This window comes from Dendrobates tinctorius, unplaced genomic scaffold (assembly GCF_039654945.1).
Source record: "Dendrobates tinctorius isolate UK_male_01 unplaced genomic scaffold, ASM3965494v1 ptg000014l, whole genome shotgun sequence".
Classification (NCBI taxonomy): Eukaryota; Metazoa; Chordata; class Amphibia; order Anura; family Dendrobatidae; genus Dendrobates; species Dendrobates tinctorius.
In genome coordinates, this window is record NW_027361682.1 from 8867770 (window position 1) to 8889398 (window position 21629).

At 44.8% G+C, this 21629-nt stretch overlaps 1 protein-coding gene across 1 annotated transcript in view; it reads left to right on the top strand.

Annotated features, from left to right (window-relative positions):
- The window catches only part of LOC141070694 (uncharacterized), a 177651-nt gene that overhangs the window by 20884 nt on the left and 135138 nt on the right, over positions 1–21629 (top strand). Inside the window, exons 6-7 of the mRNA XM_073559571.1 lie at positions 1339–1429; positions 4358–5202. Of these exons, the coding sequence (XP_073415672.1) occupies positions 1339–1429; positions 4358–5202 (936 nt within the window). The remainder of the gene's footprint in view (positions 1–1338; positions 1430–4357; positions 5203–21629) is intronic.

Below are 21629 nucleotides of genomic sequence, written 5' to 3' on the forward strand. Positions count from 1 at the left end.
AATGTAGGGCCCAGTGTGAGAAAGCTGGGTCTCCCTCAGAGGTCATGGGTCTTCCAGCAGGACAATGACCCAAAACACACTTCAAAAGGCACTAGAAAATGGTTTGAGAGAAAGCACTGGAGACTTCTAAGGTGAACAGCAATGAGTCCAGACCTGAATCCCATAGAACACCTGTGGAGAGATCTAAAAATGGCAGTTTGGAGAAGGCACCCTTCAAATATCAGGGACCTGGAGCAGTTTGCCAAAGAATAATGGTCTAAAATTCCAGCAGAGCATTGTAAGAAACTCATTGATGGTTACCGGAAGCGGTTGGTCGCAGTTATTTTGGCTAAAGGTTGTGCAACCAAGTATTAGGCTGAGGGTGCCAATACTTTTGTCTGGCCCATTTTTGGAGTTTTGTGTGAAATGATCAATGTTTTGCTTTTTGCTTCATTCTCTTTTGTGTTTTTTCATTTTAAGACAAATTAAATGAAGATAATAATACCAAAGAATTTGTGTTTGCAGTCATTTTCAGGAAGAAACTGAGTATTATCTGACAGAATTGCAGGGGTGTCAATACTTTTGGCCACAACTGTACATGAGTGTCTCTAATAAGATGGTGTCACGCACAGTGTGGGAAGACTAGGTGCAGCACAAAGGGATGAGGGGAAGGGAGTCCAACACTAGGGAAGGGGGGAGTGGAGACCCCTAGGCAGATTTAACGTCATCCTGTCTGCCCTAAACATCCCTATATAGGTTCTGCACCTATCAACAAGCAAGAACCTAACCCCTGTCTGACACTGGCAATAAGCCATGCTTAGGGAAGGATGGGGTTTGCACTAGTCAATCCCCACTACAACTAAAGACAACAGGGATAGACATGTAGAACACTTATCAGAGAGGAAGATAGCCGACTGCTACAGCTCCAAGCATCAACAGAGGAAAATGGAAATATCACCAGCGGCTTCTAGAAGCAGACAGGAAGTCTATAAACACCCAGACCAAGTGTGTCAATTAGAACCAGGGGAGGTTGCCACTGTGCACAAGAGTCAGATGGAATAGGAAGGTGTCTGCAAAGCCAACCGCAGAGACCTTCTGCAGCCAGATGCAGTGCGACTGTCTGCAGCCTCTGACACACCTGTGACAGATGGCCTTTCAGTGTATGGTACACTTTTTATGGAGAACACAGAATTAAAGTTGACTTATGATATTAGATGTATGCATCTTCTCACTATTTTCTGGTTGTGGAAAATGTTAGATTTATATAGGGGACCTGCAGTAATTTGATAACCATTGCTGTCATTTTTGGTCGCATTGTTCATTTCTGATTTTTAAGCTCTTTTGCAATATTTGTTTTAGGATGAAAGTCTGCCCCATATTCATACTACAGAGACATATGTGAGGGGTGATGAGCGGTGTAAGGAGGAGATTCCTACAGATAACCGCACAGGTGAGTAGTGACCACTAAAAGTCTAAAAGTAGCGGAGTCAATTGCTGATGAAATTATATATTGATTTTAGGGTAAATAAAGAAATTAGCTACACAGGAAATGGAGGCAAAATAGATTAAAATGTCGTAAAGACAGTAATATGGAATTACTGAAATAGTTCCACTCTTTGCCCTCTAAAAGAGAGGATTCCTGGGCCAGTGTGATGTGTTCAAGTGGGTTTTGTTGGAGCCCCACCACTCCATTTGTCCATCCTCCCTCCATATCTCACAAACCCTCGCCACCCACCCCTTGACTTAAAGACAGAGTGAGAGCTGACATTTTCATGGGTTCAGCTTCCAACTTCACAGCTCTCTGGTTTGTGGATCAGCATGATTCTGGGTACCATAATGATCATTTTGCAGGGTCAATTTCAATTGCCATCTTGGCAGACACTGGTGGGGCTAATGTAAGGACCTCTCTAAACCATTGAATTGGTAGTAGCAATAGACGATGTGTACAAAGAGCGTAGATGTAATCAACGTAAGCTGATAACCTGGACTTATTAGGGCTTCCTCTTTTATGTGGAAGGATTGCAATACCTGATCAGTGGGTCACTCTCACTCTCTGTGAAGGGTAGATTCATCTAACGACATCACAAACCAGTTATTGCTCAACCTCACGTGGCTGAGTACTGTTTGTCCCTCTAAGAAGCTGGATGCCGACTGCGTAGAATTTTTAGCTTGTTTTCGTGCTGGAAACTGATTTGTTATTGGAATTAACCAGACAAATTGATCCACTTACTGAGACTTTGAGCCAGCAGCCACAGAATCAAGAAGGATGTTTCAATCTGTTAATCCTTTATGACTGACTTAGGTTTTTTTCATGTTGAGATCAAATAAGTCGCAGATTTCCGATGGCTGTGACCTTCCAGCAATTTCTTTGAATTTCAGATTTGCAACTATACTTGCCCCAGAATCCAAAGAGATTTTTATTTCCCAACCACTGCATAGCAGGCTGTGGGTATAATGCCAACAGTTGGCATTATTTATGGTATGTTCTGTGATTGTATCTGATGTTTGAACCTCCAACTTTCATTGTTGGTTAATGAAAACATTCTTCCTATTGGTAAATACTTTTGCTTTGGTTCCTCATGCGTCTGTGACAGATTTTCACCTCTGAAATGCAATATGAATGCCCCCAGTCATCCCTCTTTACCCCTTTATGACATTGGACGTATCAATACGACCAGGTTGGCTGGTACTTACCGATCTTGGACATCATGGCAATGACTGCCACCAGCTGACACCCAGTACTCAGTGCAGAAGCAATGCCCGCATCGCACCCAGCACTTTAATCCTCTAAATGCTGCAATCGATTTCAATCACAGCATTTAGCAGGCATGCAGAGGGAGGGAGCCACCTCTACTCTCCGATCGGCACCCCAGTGACAACTTCGCAAATGACCAATCATTGCCATGGTGACCGGATGTCGTCATAAAACCAATTCTTCACCTACTGTTGATTTTTTCACTCTGGCTCCCAAAGATCGCAGTAAGGCTCAGTGCACATTTATCATGTGCTCTACACTGAGCGCTTACAGCGGGATTTTCCGTGTAAATCTCTGAAATACATGATTCATACAGAACCCCCGGTGGCAGATTCCCTATAATGAAACAGATAGAGACAATGTGGATGCAGTCTGGCCTGTGATACAGCAGTGTCCGTCGTTTTAGGCGTGTATAAAAACGCGGTCGACCACAGATTTGTGCACTTCTTGAAAAAAAGGACATCGCTAAACAGAGGTAATTCTACTGCCTCATAATAGTGAATGGATCCGTCTGGGTTTTATCCAAATCACGTCACTCAGAGATTTAGATGGAAACCCCAAAGTAAGTGCTCAATGTAGCACACTGGATACAATGTAATCACAAAAGTTATGTAAAATGTTCCCAATACACAACTCAACTCAATACACAAAAAAATCCCCCACTCAACTCCATCACCTGTCAATGGAAATATAGGGGGCTTCCATGTTACTGGTAGCACAAAGGCTCAGGAAAAGCAAAATGGCTCCTCACCACCCAAAATAAATTCAGCAAATGCTACACTCCCTAATCCAAATGCCCCCTCCCTTCTGAGCCCCACAGTGTGCCTAAACCATATTTAGCGTCCAGTTGTGCTCAAAAGTTTACATACCCCGGCAGAATTTTTGCTTTCTTGGCCTTTTTTTCAGAGAATATGAATGATAGCACCAAAACTTTTTCTCCACTCATGGTTAGTGGTTGGGTGAAGCCATTTATTGCCAAACTACAGTGTTTTCTCTTTTTAAATCATGATGACAACCCAAAACATCCAAATGACACTGATCAAAAGTTTACATACCCTGGTGATTTTGACCTGATAACATGCACAGAAGTTGACACAAATTGGTTTGAACGTCTATTAAAGGTAACATCCCCACCTGTGACCTGTGTTAAATGCCTCAAAATTGTCCTGTATTGTAAGCTTTTCCAACCAGGTCGGAAGTGGGCAAAAACAAGTCCCCACACAGTGTATGAGAAGAACAATACCCAAGATAAACTCTTACAGCCCCATTTATGGATCTTTATTGGTCTCCACTAAAGAATTTGCTAAATTATAGATAAATATTTCATATTTAAAAGGTTGGTGGCTAGCACCCTAAAATTTCAACCTATCAAATAGACAGCTTTAACAGTGAGCTGAAAAGCGAAAAGACCACAACCTGGTGGCCTAACATCTTAGTCTATTTGTTTCCACTTGGACATCTACTGTTGCCACCTCTGCTTTGATCAGTTGAATGAATTTTATTACAATTTGTGCAGAAATATTTTTATAGAAATGTTAGAAAATGTATAAATATTATAATTAATAATATATTTTAAGGTCCTGTTATTGAAAAAGAATAAATTATTTTTTTATTTTTTGGCAGATGACTGTATTAGAAGCTCAGAGGCACATCTGATATTTTCAGAATTTGCAGCAGAGGATCATGGTATAACACCCGATACATATATAGAGCTTGTAGTTCTCCCAGATATATCTCCAGCCCTTCACAGCAAAAATCTATCATGTGACCCTTTTCAACAGCTCATATCTTCTGATTCATTGCAGACTGATATGCATAATAATTACAGAAGGGATGTTGAATATCAAATTGCCCATGCAGTGGATAAGCCATTTTCATGTTCTGAATGTGGAAAATGTTTTAAAAAGAAATCAGATTTTTTTAAACATCAGAGAATTCATACAGGGGAGAAACCATTTTCATGTTTCGAATGTGGAAAATGTTTTATTCAGAAATCAGATCTTGTTAGACATCAGCGAAGTCACTCAGAAGAAAAACCATTTTCATGTTCACAATGTGGGAAAAGTTTTAAAGAGAAATCGCATCTTCGTAATCATAAAAAAACACACACAGGGGAGAAGCCATTTTCGTGTTCAGAATGTGGTAAATGTTTTATAGAGAAATCACATCTTCTTAGACATCAGAAAAGTCACACAGGTAAGAAGCCATTTTCATGTTCAGAATGTGGGAAATATTTTACAGAGAAATCAAGTCTTGTTACACATCAGAGAATTCACACAGGGGAGAAACCATTTTGTTGTTCAGAATGTGGGAAATGTTTTAATCGTAAAACAAATCTTGTTACACATCAGAGAATTCACACAGGGGAGAAGCCATTTTCATGTTCAGAATGTGGGAAATGTTTTACAGAGAAATCAAATCTTGTTACACATCAGAAAACCCACAATGTGGAGAACCCATTTGCTTTTTAAAATATTTTTATTGTCAAATTGTACAAAAAAAATGAATGTCAGTTAAAAAAGAAAAGGAAATAATTTTAGAGAATTAATTTATTAATAGAAAACGTATGCACTTACCAATAAACACCTGTTATCAAAAAGCAAATATACTTCAAATAACACACCTACCTATCGATCAAGTGTTTAAAATACACTATTTCACATTTATATATGTACTAGATGGAGGCCCGATGCTATCGCATTGGGAGGGCGGTAATGTCACGATGGGGGCAGGCTTTGCAGCGTTGAGAATCTCTCCCCCCATGTGCTCACCCACCTATCCACTCTCTCTTTCCCCATGTGCTGACTTCTCCTCTCTGTGCTCTCTTCTTTGACCTGTCTACCCCATGTGCTATCCCCCTTGTCTGCTGTTTCTCTCCTTCCTGTGCTGTGTTCGCCCCTCATGTGCTGTCCCATTTGAGCTGTCTTCCCTCTGTGCTTTGTCTCTCACCCCTGTGTGCTTTCTCTCTCCCCCATCTGCTATCTTTTCCTCTCATGTCATCTCTTTTTGACCTGTGTACCCCATGTACTCTCCTCCTTGTCTGCTCTCTCTTTCTCCACCACTGTGCTGTCTTCTTCCCTCATGTGTTCTCTCATCTGCTGCCAGGATCAGCCAAATGATTCAGTGCGCCTGCACGGAATTCTCACAGGTGCAGTAAATCAGACTGCCACCGTCTTTGTGTAGACAGATAGCGGCGGTCACGTTAAAACTGTTCATGCGCTCCTCCTGAACAAAGATGGCGGCGGTCAGTGAATCATTCGGCTGATCCCGGTGGCGGCGTGTTCACGACGGTGTTCCGCTGATGGTAAAGCGCAAGAGGCTGCGTACGGCGTATACAGTTTGTGTGTGGGTGAGACACCCATCACATGGGTGTCCCAATATGGCAGTCGGTGAACTTCCGCCGCTTGGAATTCTGGGATCCGGAGATATCTGGACGGAACAGGATGTGAAGACATTACAAGGTAAGTATATATCTAATATATAAAGCTGAAGTGTGTGTATGTATGTATGTGTATATGTATGTATGTATGTGTGTATGTCCGGGATTGGCATCCGCACCGTCGCAGCTACAGCCAGAAAATTTGGCACAGTCACACCTCTGGACCCCAAGAGTGTCCTAGGCTATGTTGTGAAGCTAAATTTTAACCCCGTGCGTTCCAATTCACCAAACAATTTTGCCCCTATCTGTATAATGGGGAAAAAAGTGTGTGTATCAAGCCCCGCCCCTCATTATGATGTCATAATGGTTGCCATGGCGACGCTGATGTCATCATAGGTTGCAAGACCCGCCGCTCATTATGATGTCATAATGGTTGACTATGGGATGGAGGATGTGTGATGGGTATATGGGCATTGCTCTATGGGATGGAGGATATGTATGACGGGTATATGGGCATGGGACTATGGGATGGAGGATGTGTGATGAGTATATGGGCACTGGACTATGGGATGGAGCATATGTATGACGGGTATATGGGCATAGGACTATGGGATGGCGGATATGTATGATGGGTATATGGGCACGGGACTATGGGATGGAGGATATGTATGATGGGTATATGGGCATGGGACTATGAGATGAAGGATGTGTGATGGGTATATGTGCACTCGACTATGGGATGGCGAATATGTATGATGGGTATATGGGCATGGGACTATGGGATGGAGGATGTGTGATGGGTATATGGGCATGGGACTATGGGATGGAGGATGTGTGATGGGTATATGGGCACTTGACCATGGGATGGAGGATATGATGGGTATATGGGCACGGGCCTATGGGATCGTGGATATGTATGATGGGTATATGGGCACGGGACTATGGGATGGAGGATAATTATAATTTGCTATAACTAACCACAGTTAGTTACTATGCCCAGGCAGCATCAGGCTTTTCAGCTAGTCTAATATATAAAGCTCAAGTGTGTGTATGTATGTGTGTTATGTCCGGGATTGGCATCCGCACCATCGCAGCTACAGCCACAAAATTTGGCACAGTCACACGTCTGGACCCCGAGAGTGTCCTAGGCCATGTTGTGAGGCGAAATTTTAACCCCGTGCGTTCCAATTCACCAAACAATTTTGCCCTTATCTACATAATGGGGAAAAAGTGTGTGTGTCAAGCCCCGCCCCTCATTATGATGTCATAATGGTTGCCATGGCAACGCTGATGTCATAGGTTGCAAGCCCTGCCGCTCATTATGATGTCATAATGGTTGACTATGGGGTGGAGGATGTGTGATGGGTATATGGGCATGGGACTATGGGATGGAGGATATGTATGATGGGTATATGGGCATGAGACTATGAGATGATTGATGTGTGATGGGTATATGGGCACTCGACTATGGGATGGCGAATATGTTTGATGGGTATATGGGCATGGGACTATGAGATGGAGGACGTGTGATGGGTATATGGGCACTCGACTATGGGATGGAGGATATGTATGATGGGTATATGGGCACGGGACTATGGGATGGAGGATAATTATAATTTGCTATAACTAACCACAGTTAGTTTCTATGCCCGGGCAGCGCCGGGCTCTTCAGATAGTATTAGATAAACAGCAGAGAAATTGCTGAATCGTAGGTATGTGTCACTGAGTGCTGCTCTCCATTGTATCATTGTAGGAAGATTTGAGCACCGGTCAACATTTAAGTTGCTAGTTCTGTTATTTAGTTGGATTCTAAGGTCCGGGATTTAGGAGTGACAGAAGAAACTGGGTGGGTTGGTTACTCCTGTACTAAACTTAAGGTTTCAGACCTGCTGAGCTTAAGCTCCAGGTGGGGCTATATAGAAGATTAAAAGGGCAAGATGCTTGTATAAGCTATTGTTATGATAATGTAACATCTCACTCAGGAAAAATAGGTAAGTCACTAAAAACTGCAACTGACACTGCCGATTTCTGTACAGACTAGAGACCCTGACCCTGAAGCCCCTAGTGGTTACTGCGTGAGCTGAGATAATGCTGACCAAAAACTAGACCATGGCAACTCTTACTTATGCTGCATAAAAGGCCATCCAGCGTGTCACGTTCCTCTTAAAGAAACGGAGCAGAGCAGAGTGCAAATTACCTACACAAGGGTAAGTGTGCTGAAATAGAAAGAAAAACCAGAGTGAGTAAAACAAACCACGAAATACAAAATAAAGGATTATGTACATATAGTTAGAGTATAGTCCACCTACTTCCTAAAAAGAAACAAAAGATAGGTGCAAGGTATATAACATAAGCAGCAGAGAGATAACCCTAGCTGGTCTTTCACTAACTGGCTTAAACTACAGCTGTATGGCTGGATATCCAATTGAGACTATCACCAGCTAGAAATACCAAAAGGGGTAAGGTATATAAAGCCTCACATGAAAATTGATAGGGAAGACAAATGAGTAAATGAACACAACAGTTAGTCTAAAACGACTGAAGCAAGGATAACAGAAGCTAAACACCTGGAGAAAAGGTGTATCTGCTGTGGTTTAACGAACAGAGAAACCAACCACAAAGCACAACTTTAACGATTCAAATCCAGACATATGACTGCTGTGTATTTAGGTAATCTGAAAATCTGAGTTGCTCCTGAAAAAATAAACCACTGCTACACATGTTGTCTCTAATTGTGATCTCCAAATAGTTAACCTTCCCATGATATCATGCTTGTGCATGAAAATTGGAAGGTGTTCATTGTGCCTAAGAAAAGGACTTGTATTGTATGATTCTTGCTGAAGAAAATAAATAACTATATTGGACTTTATGTATTACTGGACAAGCAAGTGTATGTTTACCTACAATAAACAGCCCTGACGATTTAGATCTTACGTTTTTGCCTACCATTTCTTGCTATCTTTACAATATACATACTGTAACTGCATTTTAAAGGGTTGACCGGTCTAAATTGATAAGTTTGCAGTCAATGTGTGAGACTGCAGACTTATGAATCCCCCCAGCACACGCAATGAGCCGGGAACGATGGTGATGTATACATTATACATACTCCCAACCCTGAACCCAACTAGTGGGCACGGCCTCAGTCCATACTCTGCGGATATCAAGAGTCAAAAATGGTTTGCATGTTCTGCTGCCCCAATGGTTCAGGCCTACAGAGAATCGCGGTTGAACCCCAGAGAAAGTTGCCAGATTGCTTCGACAGGGACAGAAGTAAGTTATCTATTTTTTTTTCTGCCTCATGTAAATTATACTTTCGCCTGTCTCCGCTAGGTCTGAGGGTCAACAAATGGGCATTGTTTTATTTTTACTCCATGGAGATCCACAGGCTTGGGCATATTCTTTGCCTGTGGATTCCCCAGTGTTTTCCTCTGTTGAGGCATTTTTCTCAATTCTTGGCCTCATTTATGACGACCCTGAAAAGTCACTGTGGCGGAATCCAAGTTCCGTAAGTTGGTTCAGGAAGGATGGAAAGCTGAGGACTGCTGCTCAGAGTTTAGACACTGGGCAGTAGAGACCTCGAACAATTCCGCTCTTCGGAGTTAGTTCTACCAGGGATGTTTGGCTCAAATTAAGCATATGCTGGTCCAGTGTCGGACTGGAGTACCTTGGGCCCACCAGAGAAAATCATTCTTGGGGCCCACTATGTAGCTACATAGAAATAAATACAAGACCACCAATTGTGTGGTAAAACACGCCAATGTCAGGGTATAATATAAGGTAGTACAGGTCTTAATTATGTAGCAGGGGTTGGAGTAGCCCCCTCATAGAAAATAATGTAGCCTCCTCATATAATATAATATAGCTTCCCTCACAGAATATAATGTTGCCCCCTCATAGAATATAATGTAGCCCCCTCATAGAATATAAAGTAGCCCCCTCAGATTATAATGCAGCCCCCTCATAAAGTATAATGCATCCCCCCTCATAGGGTATAATGCAGCCCCTCTCCACCTCCATCATTGTTCTCCCCCTCCACCCCATCATTGTCCTCATCACCTCCATCATTGCCTTCTCCCCCACCACCCCCACCATTGCCCATTCCACCACCTCAATCATTGCCTCCTCCCTCACCACCATCTTTGTCCTTTACACCACAACCATCATTTGTTTTCTCCAACACCAACCCCATCATTGCCCATTTCAACACCTCCATCATTGCCTCCCCCCACCACCATCACTGTCTTTCTACACTACCCCATCATTGCCAACACACACAGCACTGCACCTCTTCCACACTCACACACCGCATCGGATGATGATATCCAGCTAGTCTGTTTCAGACAGGAAGCCGGCATGTGCTTCAGTGTGTCATGGTTAGGACATGGTTAATGTCTTGTTTTCTCAGGGTTAATTTTGCTGGCCTCCCTTTGGATCTGGGAGGGGTATTTATACTCACTCTAGACTAAGATTCCCTGTCAGCTATACTGTTATTCTGGCTGTGTGTCTGACCCCTGCTGTGCGTGTATACTGCTTTGCTTGTTTGATCCCCGTGTATGACCTGGTCTGTCCCCTCACTCCGTTCTCTGTCTCACGTTTTGGTACTATTGTCTTCTCCGGTTCTGACCTCTTGGCTTGGCTATCGTTACTCCATTACCGTTTGCCCCTATTGTACCGTCTATTGCCCGTTCTGGTTTTCTGATCTAGTGCTACATCCTGATTATCCGCTCTGTCTAACCCTTTGGTACTGTCCTGCTATCTCGTGTTTTGACCCCGGCTTGATCTGGTTTATGTCTCTGTCTATGCCCCTTGGTAACTTGTCCCGTAGTTACTTTTGTAGGAGTCTTCCTCAGCTCATAGCTCTGTGGAGCTTAGGCCACGCCCCCAGCAGTCACATGCTTCAGGTCCTGTTAGTCTGCAGTACGCATCTTCGCTGCTGCCCCGCTCCACAGGTGTCTTTGAGCACAATTTGTACTCAGGACACGTGCACTGGCTCAGTGAGCAAGTGCAGTGCGGTGTTCCTGACATTATAGCTGACCATTTCAGGTTTTTTTTCCTCTGAGGGAAAAAAAAAAGTGTGTTATCCTCATGGATCTCATACAAGCTTTGGCTGATCAGGTCAAGCACCTGACCCAAATGTTCCATAAGCTCAATGTGGAACAGTGCACGATGGCCCATGCCCAGCAACAGTTGGTGGTTACTGTGCAGGGGGCTGTCGATGCAGGGGCTCCTAGTTCTGGGGGTAGAGATGTGTCATTAGCATCCCCCGAATCTCTGGTCAAATTGCCAGACCCTTTCTCAGGGGATAAAAAGGAGTTCAGGTCTTTCAGAGAAGGATGCAAGCTTTTTTTTCTCTAAGGCCTCGCTCCTCTGGGGATGAGTTCCAGAGGGTGGGGGTTGTCATTTCCCTACTTCGGGGGGCTCCACAAGCATGGGCTTTCTCTCTCTCTTCCTCTGCTCCTGAACGTATGTCAGTGAACTTGTTCTTCGAGGCTCTGGGTCACATCTATGACGAGCCTGATAGAGTGCGTCAGGCAGAGGATATGTTGATGAGTGTGCCGCAGGGGAGGCACGCTGCTGAATGGTTCTACTCAGAGTTTAAACGTTGGACCGCCGAAGTATCCTGGAACGACGCTGCCCTGAGGGGGTTGTTCCACAGGGGCCTGTCTGACCATCTGCTGGACGCTCTGGCATTACATCCTCCTGATACCCTGGAGGACGCCATGATGCAGGTGGTCCGTATGGACCGGAGACTTCGTGCTAGAGGAATGATGCAACAAGAGTCTCCCTTGTACCCCAAATTGTGGGACACTGCACCTGTGTCTGAGCCCATGGAGGTTGGGTCAGTCTTGGTTAAGGAGAAAGAGAGAAGGCCCCGTAGAGACAATCTATGCTTTTACTGTGGAGCCTCTGGGCTTTGGAAAAGGAATTGCCCCTCCTGCCCTTCTTCAGAGAAACGACTGAGTCTGGGCAACAATTGAGGTTGTCCAGACTCCCAGGTACATTTTTTCTCACATACAAAGATTGTGCTCCAGGTTGAATTGGAACTTGCTGGCGGTCTTGGTATGACCACCGCCTTTGTTGACTGTGGTTCCTCCATTAATCTGATTGATGCCCAAGTTGTGACTCTAAATAAGATAAGGACAGTCAGGTTAAAAGACCCTGTTAAAATTGTGGCTGTGGATTCATCCATGTTATGATTGAGTCACCGTAGGAGGCAGACACAAACCAGAGAAGTTGGCAACTATCAGATTTCAGACCCCTGAACCTATCAACACAACTAGCAGTAGCCGTGGGGGGTTCCTACGATGCCCTAGACCCCTCGATCACAGCCGGAGCGCTAAATAGCCTAAAGACAGAAAAGGAAATCTAAACTGCCCCAGAGCAGACCCCAAAGTAAAAGGCAGCCCCCAACATATAATGACGGTGAAGCAAGATGAAAAAACACTCTCAGATAGAAAGATAGACTGAGCAAAGACGGCCCAAGCGAACTAAACAGACCAGGAAAGGAAGGTTGCTGTCTGCAATCTGCCAAAACCCTATCAAAGACATAAGCCAACAAGCTGATATGAAAAAGACCCTGAAGCAGCTAGGCTTCAAAAACTAAATCAGCACTCAGGTATTTTCAGAAGACAGAGCTAAAGGAATTCAGCACACCCCAGCAGGGAATGGCAGAAATCCAGAAAAACAAAGCAAAACAACGTCAAAGCACAAATGCAAAAAGCCGAGCAGAAAACTTAGCTTTAGAAGAGCAGGAATTCAGACTGGTCTCCAAGGATCCCACAGAGAAGTCACCCGCAGGGCAGAAGGGCGTCGGCAGCCTTATATCCAGTCAGTAACTCCACTCAGCCAGTCATCATCATCAGACTCAGGTGTTTGATAATCAGGCTCACTACCTTTCTTTACCAGAAGAGGGAGTTCCTCGGGCCTCAGTAGTGAAGGGGAAAATGAACTCACAACAGTACCTCCCCCTTGAGGAGGGGTCACCGAACCCTCAACCACGCCACCAGGGCGATCAGGGTGAGCCCGATGAAAGGCACGCACCAATCTTTTGGCATGAATATCAGAGGCAGAGACCCAGGAATTATCCTCCTGACCATAACCCTTCCACTTAACCAAATACTGGAGTCTCCGTCTAGCCAGACGGGAATCCAGTACTTTCTCTACCTCATATTCCATGTTACCTTCAACCAATACAGGGTCTGGAGGTGCCACCCCCGGAACAACAGGTTCAACAAACCTCTTCAACAAAGATTTATGGAACACATTATGGATTTTAAATGTGACAGGAAGAGCCAAACGAAAAGAGACCGGATTAATAATCTCCAAAATCTTGTAAGGTCCAATAAATCTAGGCTTAAACTTAGGAGAAGCCACCTTCATAGCAATATTTTTTGATGATAACCACACCATATGACCAACCTTAAACTGGGGACCAATGGTCCTATGTCGGTTGGAAAACCGCTGGGCCTTTTCCTGGGAGAGAGATAACTTATCCACCACTTGGTCCCAGATCTGGTGCATTCTCTCCACCACAGTGTCAACACCTGAGCAGGCAGAGGGCTCCACCTGCCCTGAAGAAAATCGAGGATGAAACCCAAAGTTACAAAAAAAAGGTGACATCAAAGTGGCAGAACTAGCTCTATTATTTAAAGCAAATTCGGCCAAGGGCAAAAATGAAACCCAATCATCCTGATCAGCAGAAATAAAACATCTCAAATATGACTCCAAGGTCTGGTTTGTTCTCTCTGTCTGCCCATTGGTCTGAGGGTGAAAAGCAGAGGAGAAGGACAACTGAATTCCCAGCTTGGAACAGAAAGTCCTCCAAAATCTAGACACAAACTGAACTCCTCTGTCAGATACAATGTTCTCAGGAATCCCGTGCAAGCGAACCACCTGTTGTAAAAACAGGGGCACCAACTCAGAGGAAGACGGCAACTTAGGGAGTGGTAAAAGATGAACCATCTTAGAGAACCTATCACAAATCACCCAAATAACAGTCATCCTTTGAGAGACAGGCATATCAGAGATGAAATCCATTGAAATATGGGTCCATGGCCTCTTGGGGACAGGCAAAGGCATCAACAACCCACTAGAGTGAGAACACGATTTAGACCGGGAGCACGTCCCACAGGACTGCACAAAATTCCTGACATCACGAGACAAGGAGGGCCACCAAAAAGACCGACTCACCAGATCTCTAGTACCAAAAATACCTGGATGACCAGCCAAAGCAGAGCAATGAACTTCAGACATCACTCTCTTCTTCCACTGGTCAGGAACATACAACTTTCCACTGGGACAACGCTCAGGTTTGTCCTCCTGGAACTCTTCCAGAGCACGTCTCAAATCGGGCGAGATGGCAGAAAGAACTACCCCTTCGCCTAAGATGGTAGCAGGCTTGGTCACCACAGGAGAATCAGCAAAGAAGCTCCTAGAGAGGGTGTCTGCCTTGACATTCTTAGTTCCAGGAAGAAAAGAGACCACAAAATCAAAACGTGTAAAAAACAAGGCCCACCTAGCCTGTCTAGGGTTCAAGCGTTTAGCCGACTCTAGGTAAATCAAATTCTTGTGGTCAGTGAGGACCACAACTTGATGTTTAGCTCCCTCCAACCAATGTCTCCACTCCTCAAATGCCCATTTCATGGCCAACAGTTCCCGATTCCCCACATCATAGTTACGTTCAGATGGAGAGAACTTTCGGGAAAAGAAAGCACAGGGATTCATTTTAGATGTTACAGGATCCTTTTGGGACAAAACAGCTCCTGCACCAATCTCAGAAGCATCCACCTCTACCTGGAACGGAAGTGAGACATCAGGTTGCCGCAAAACCGGGGCGGAGGTGAATCTTCGCTTCAGCTCCTGAAAGGAAGAAACAGCCTCCGGAGACCAATTTAACACATCAGCACCCTTCTTAGTCAAATCAGTCAATGGCTTGGCAATACTAGAAAATTTTGCTATAAATTTCCGATAAAAATTAGCAAAACCCAAAAACTTCTGGAGGGCCTTCAAAGAAGTGGGCTGAACCCAATCGTAAATGGCCTGTACCTTGGCCGGGTCCATTTCAATAGTTGACGGGGACAAAATAAATCCCAAAAAATAAATCCTCTGTACTCCAAAAAGGCATTTAGATCCTTTGACATACAGGGAATTCTCCCTCAAGATCCGGAACACAGTCCGAATATGTTCCACATGAGAATCCCAATCCTTGGAGAAGATCAAAATATCATCCAGATAGATAATCAAAAATTTATCAACAAAATCTCGGAAAATATCGTTCATGAAGCACTGGAAGACAGAAGGGGCATTAGTGAGCCCAAAAGGCATCACCAGGTACTCAAAATGTCCCCCCGGAGTATTAAACGCCGTCTTCCATTCATCCCCATGCTTAATGCGAATAAGATTATGCGCCCCCCTAAGGTCAAGCTTGGTAAACCAGCAAGCACCTTTAACTCTGGAGAATAGATCAGAAATCAGGGGTAACGGATACTGATATTTAACAGTAATTTTGTTGAGGACACGATAATCAATACAAGGTCTTAATGATCCATCCTTTTTGGCTACAAAAAAAAACCGGCACCTAAGGGTGACGAGGATGGTCTAATATGACCCTTCTCCAACGCCTCCTTAATATAGGATCGCATAGCCTCGTGCTCGGGTACAGATAAATTGAAGAGCCGACCCTTGGGAAATTTACACCCCGGGCTCAGTTCAATTGCACAGTCATAACTCCTATGAGGAGGCAGAGACGCAGACTCATTCTCACTAAATACATCATAAAAGTCCGCCAAATAATCAGGAACATCATGCGACTGAGGAGAGGTGGAAAACACCGGAGCCTCACTAAAGGCACACCGACAACCCCAACTCACCACAGACACAGATTTCCAATCCAAAACTGGATTATGAATTTGTAACCAGGGAAACCCCAGAACAATAGTATGCAGATTATGCAACACCAAAAATCTGCAATTTTCTTGATGGTCTGGGGCGACCCGCATTACCACCTGGGTCCAAAACTGAGGTTTATTTTTAGCCAAAGGAGTAGCATCAATCCCCCTCAAAGGGATAGGCGTCTGCAGAGGTGTCATCGGAAATCCACAACGTTTAGCAAAATCCAAGTCCATTAGGTTTAGGGCTGCTCCCGAATCCACAAAAGCCTTGGCAGAAAATGTGGACAGGGAGCAGATCAGAGTAATAGCCAGAAGAAACTTAGGTTGAACACCACCAACAGAAAACGTGTGTGCAAAGCATTTCTCTCGTTTAGGACAGACAGAAATAATATGCGAGGCATCTCCACAGAAAAAACACAACTTATTACGCCTTCTGAACTCCTGACGCTGCTCTCTGGAAAAAACTCTATCACATTGCATAGGTTCAGACATTTGTTCAACAGGTGGCAACACCTCTCGTGCAGCTTTGCGTTCGCGCAAACGCCGATCAACCTGAATGGCTAATGACATAGAATCGTCAAAACCAGAGGGAACAGGAAATCCCACCATAGTATCTTTTACGGCTTCTGACAACCCCTTCCGAAAGAGAGCAGCCAAGGCATTATCATTCCAGGTAGTAAGTACTGCCCACTTTCGGAATTTTTGACAGTACAATTCTGCAGAATCACGACCCTGGTTCAATGCCAGCAGGGTCTTTTCAGCCTGATCAATGGCATTAGGTTCGTCATACAACAACCCCAAGGCCTGAAAAAATGCATTCACATTAGTCAGAATAGGATCATCTAGTTTTAAAGAAAACGCCCAATCCTGTGGATCGCCACGCAGCAAAGAGATGACAATTTTAACCTGCTGCGCGGAGCTCCCTGATGAGTTAGGCTTCAAGGCAAAAAATAATTTACAATTATTTTTGAAATTTAAAAATTTAGACCGATCCCCAGAAAATACATCAGGTGTAGGAATCTTTGGTTCAGCAGCATGTGAATGAGCAAGGTAGGCGGAAATTCCCCGCACTTCCGCAGCGAGCTGCTCCACACGATCAGACAATTGCTTTATCTCCATTGAGAGAAAAAAAAATTCCCCCTACGGCCTCAGAGATATAGAGGAAAAAATATACACTTTTTTTTTTTTATATACAATTCTTTCCTGCTATTGAGTACCCTAGGATCTGCGGTATGGCGGGTGATTCTGTTATGATTGAGTCACCGTAGGAGGCAGACACAAAAATAGAAGCTACGTCCAGAAAACCAGAGAAGTTGGCAACTATCAGATTGCAGACCCCTGAACCTATCAACACAACTAGCAGTAGCCGTGGGGGATTCCTACGTTGCCCTAGACCCCTCGATCACAGCCGGAGCGCTAAATAGCCTAAAGACAGAAAAGGAAATCTAAACTGCCCCAGAGCAGACCCCAAAGTAAAAGGCAGCCCCCAACATATAATGACGGTGAAGCAAGATGAAGAAACACTCACACAGATAGAAAGATAGACTGAGCAAAGACGGGGCCCAAGCTAACTAAACAGACCAGGAAAGGAAGGTTGCTGTCTGCAATCTGCCAAAACCCTATCAAAGACATAAGCCAACAAGCTGATATGAAAAAGACCCTGAAGCAGCTAGGCTTCAAAAACTAAATCAGCACTCAGGTATTTTCAGAAGACAGAGCTAAAGGAATTCAGCACACCCCAGCAGGGAATGGCAGAAATCCAGAAAAACAAAGCAAAACAACGTCAAAGCACAAATGCAAAAATCCGAGCAGAAAACTTAGCTTTAGAAGAGCAGGAATTCAGACTGGTCTCCAAGGATCCCACAGAGAAATCACCCGCAGGGCAGAAGAGCGTCGGCAGCCTTATATCCAGTCAGTAACTCCACTCAGCCAGTCATCATCATCAGACTCAGGTGTTTGATAATCAGGCTCACTACCTTTCTTTACCAGAAGAGGGAGTTCATCGGGCCTCAGTAGTGAAGGGGAAAATGAACTCACAACACATCCCCCCTTACCCATGATGGAATTTGCTTTATGTCTGAAGTTTTTTTATATGAAAGTGGGTTCCACTCATGTGGAAAAGTTAAGTTGTTTCATTATGAATAATCTGCCTGCATGACTGGTATTGGGGATGCCCTGGTTGCAATGCCACAATCCTTTCATTGATTGGGTGAAGGGGGAGATCATCCGATGGGGATGTAATGATAATGGTCTGTGTTGTAACCCGGTACCTTTGGTCAATCTGATAAAATCTGTATCTGTGTCGTCTGTCAGTCTGTAGGGTATTCCGGAGTACCTGAGAGACTTTGAAGACGTGTTTTCCGAAAGCGAGGCTGAAGTGCTCCCACCACATAGACCATATGTTTGTGCTATCGATTTAGTACCTGGAGCCAAGTCACCCAAGGCTCGTTTGTTTAATTTGTCCGGGCCTGAGCGCCAAGCTATGAAAGAGTACATCAAAAAGAGCCTTCACAAGGGGCATATTCGGCCCTCGGTCTCACACGTGGTAGCGGGGTTTTTCTTTGTAAGGAAAAAAGATGGTGGGTTGCGACCGTGCCTCGACTTTCTGGAACTGAACAAAATTACTGTTAAGAACACGTACCCTCTCCTGTTGATTCCTGATCCATGCAACCAACTCACGGGGGCCAAATGGTTTTCTAAGCTTGATCTACGAGGGGCTTATAACCTTATAAGGATCCGGGAGGGGGACAAATGGAAAACAGCGTTCCTGACAACTGAGGGGCTGTTTGAAAACCTGGTTATGCCCTTCGGCCTCACTAACGCTCCTGCTGTTTTTCAGAACTTGTTGTTTTTTTTTGACTTGATTGGGCATTATGTAGTCATTTACCTGGATGACATCTTGATATACTCTATACTCTGAGGACAGTCAGTCACACTTACACCATCTACATACGGTTCTTATGAGACTCCGGGAGAACCACTTGTATGCTAAGCTGGAGAAGTGCTCATTTTTTATGCAAGAACCATCTTTTCTGGGTGTAATTGTATCCGGGGAGGGATTCCGCATGGATCCAGGGAAGATTCAGGCCATTACCGATTGGGTGCAGCCTCATGACCTGAAGGGGTTGCAGCGATTTCTGGGCTTCGCTAATTATTATAGAAAGTTAATTAAAGGGTTCTCGCAGGTGGTGAAACCCTTGACGGACCTCACTTTTAAAGGGGCAGATGTAAAGAATTGGTCCGTGGCGCAAAAAATTCCTTCCTTACATTAAAGAAGTGTTTTACCACAGCCCCTGTGTTGGTACAACCCGATTAGTCAAGACCTTTTATCGTCGAGGTCGACGCTTCGGAGGTGGGGGTGGGGGCAGTTTTGTCACAGGGCCCCTCTACCCTGACTAACCTCAAACCCTGTGCCTTTTTCTCTAAGAAGTTCTCTTCGGTCGAGAGAAACTATGATGTCGGTAACAGGGAATTGTTAGCGGTTAAATTGGCCTTCAAAGAATGTAGGCATTTTTTGGAGGGGGCCGCTCATCCCATTACAGTCATCACTGATCATGAAAACCTGGCCTATATCGAGTCTGCTAAGAGACTGACTCCCAGACAGGCTGGGTGGGCACTTTTTTTTTCTCGATTTCATTTTACCATCACGTTCCAACCAGGGTCTAAAAATGTAAAGGCGGATGCCTTATCCCGAAGTTTTGATTCTGTGTCCCCTCCAGAACCTCCTTCCTCTATTCTTCAACCGGGAGTTGTTGTAGCCAAAATCTCCTCTGAGTTACAGAGAGAGATTCTGGAAGCACAAGCTCCCAGGAATAAACCCCCAGGTAAATTGTTTGTACTCGAACAATTCCATCTCACAATCCTTCAAGAATTTCATGATTCTGTGTTAAGTGCACACCCTGGTATTGCAGCTACCCGGGGGGCAGTAGCTAGGGGGTTTTGGTGGCCCTCTATGGGTACTGATATAAAAAGGTTTGCAAATTCTTGTGGGGTGTGCGCTCGCTCTAAAAGCTCTCAGGTCCGGCCAGCCGGGGAATTGGTGCCTTTGCCAATTCCGGAAAAACCATGGACACACCTGTCCATGGACTTTATCACTAATCTTCCATCTTCCAAGGGCAACTCAGTGGTATGGGTAGTGGTTGATAGATTTTCTAAGCAAGCCCTCTTTGTGCCTTTACCTGCGTTACCATCTGCTGAAACCTTGGCCTGCTTGTTTATACAGCACATTGTTCAGTTGCATGGAGTGCCTGTGAACGTGGTGTTGGACAGGGGTGTGCAATTTGTGGCCAGGTTTTGGAGAGCGTTTTGTATGAAGTTGGGGGTCATGTTGTCATTCTCCTCTGCCTATCACCCGGAATCCAATGGACAGACTGAATGCACCAACCAGTCGTTGGAGCAGATTCTGAGATGCCTGGCCTCCTCCAGACAGGAAGACTGGTGTGAGGTATTACCCATGGCAGAATTTGCATTCAACTGTCGTATTAATCAGTCTACCGGAAAGTCTCCCTTTCAGGTCAATTATGGGTTTGTTCCGCAGTTTGGGGAATTTTCCCGTATGGATTCGGATTGCCCTGGTGCCGAGGGATGGTACAACAGCTAAAAACCCTCTGGAGGGAGGTGCATGGGAACATCTCCAAAGCCCAGAAGAAGTACAAACATTTTGCGGACAAGAGGAGGGGGTTGGGTCCTGCGTTAACAGTGAGGGAAAAAGTCTGGTTGTCCACCAGTAACATCAAACTTAAGATACCCTCTATGAAGTTGGGCCCCAAATTTATTGGCCCATACAAGATTGTAGAGGTGATCAACCTGGTGGCATACAGATTACAGTTGCCCACCTCCTTCAAAATATCTAACGTCTTCCACAGGTCCCTATTAAAACCTGTGGGGACAGTTAGAGAAGATCCCTCATCCGTGGCTCCACCAGTATTGGTAGAGGGTCATCTGGAGTACAAGGTGGGGCGCATCATTGATTCGCGGTGGGTGCGCCGGGGACTTCAGTACCTTATTCATTGGAAGGGATATTCCGTTGAGGATCGGTCATGGGTTCCGGCCAGTTCGGTGCACGCTGATCGACTGGTGCGGGCTTTTCATGCCAGATACCCTGAGAAACCTGGGGGTCCAGTGGCCCCACATTAAGAGGGGGTACTGTCATGGTTAGGACATGGTTAATGTCCTGTCTTCTCAGGGTTAATTTTGCTGGCCTCCCTTTGGATCTGGGAGGGGTATTTATACTCACTCCAGACTAAGATTCCCTGTCAGCTATACTGTTATTCTGGCTGTGTGTCTGACCCCTGCTGTGCGTGTATACTGCTTTGCTTGTTTGATCCCCGTGTATGACCTGGTCTGTCCCCTCACTCCGTTCTCTGTCTCACGTTTTGGTACTATTGTCTTCTCCAGTTCTGACCTCCTGGCTTGGCTATCGTTACTCCATTACCGTTTGCCCCTATTGTACCATCTATTGCCCGTTCTGGTTTTCTGATCTAACGCTACGTCCTGATTATCCGCTCTGTCTAACCCTTTGGTACTGTCCTGCTATCTCGTGTTTTGACCCCGGCTTGATCTGGTTTATGTCTTTGTCTATGCCCCTTGGTAACTTGTCCCGTAGTTACCTTTGTAGGAGTTT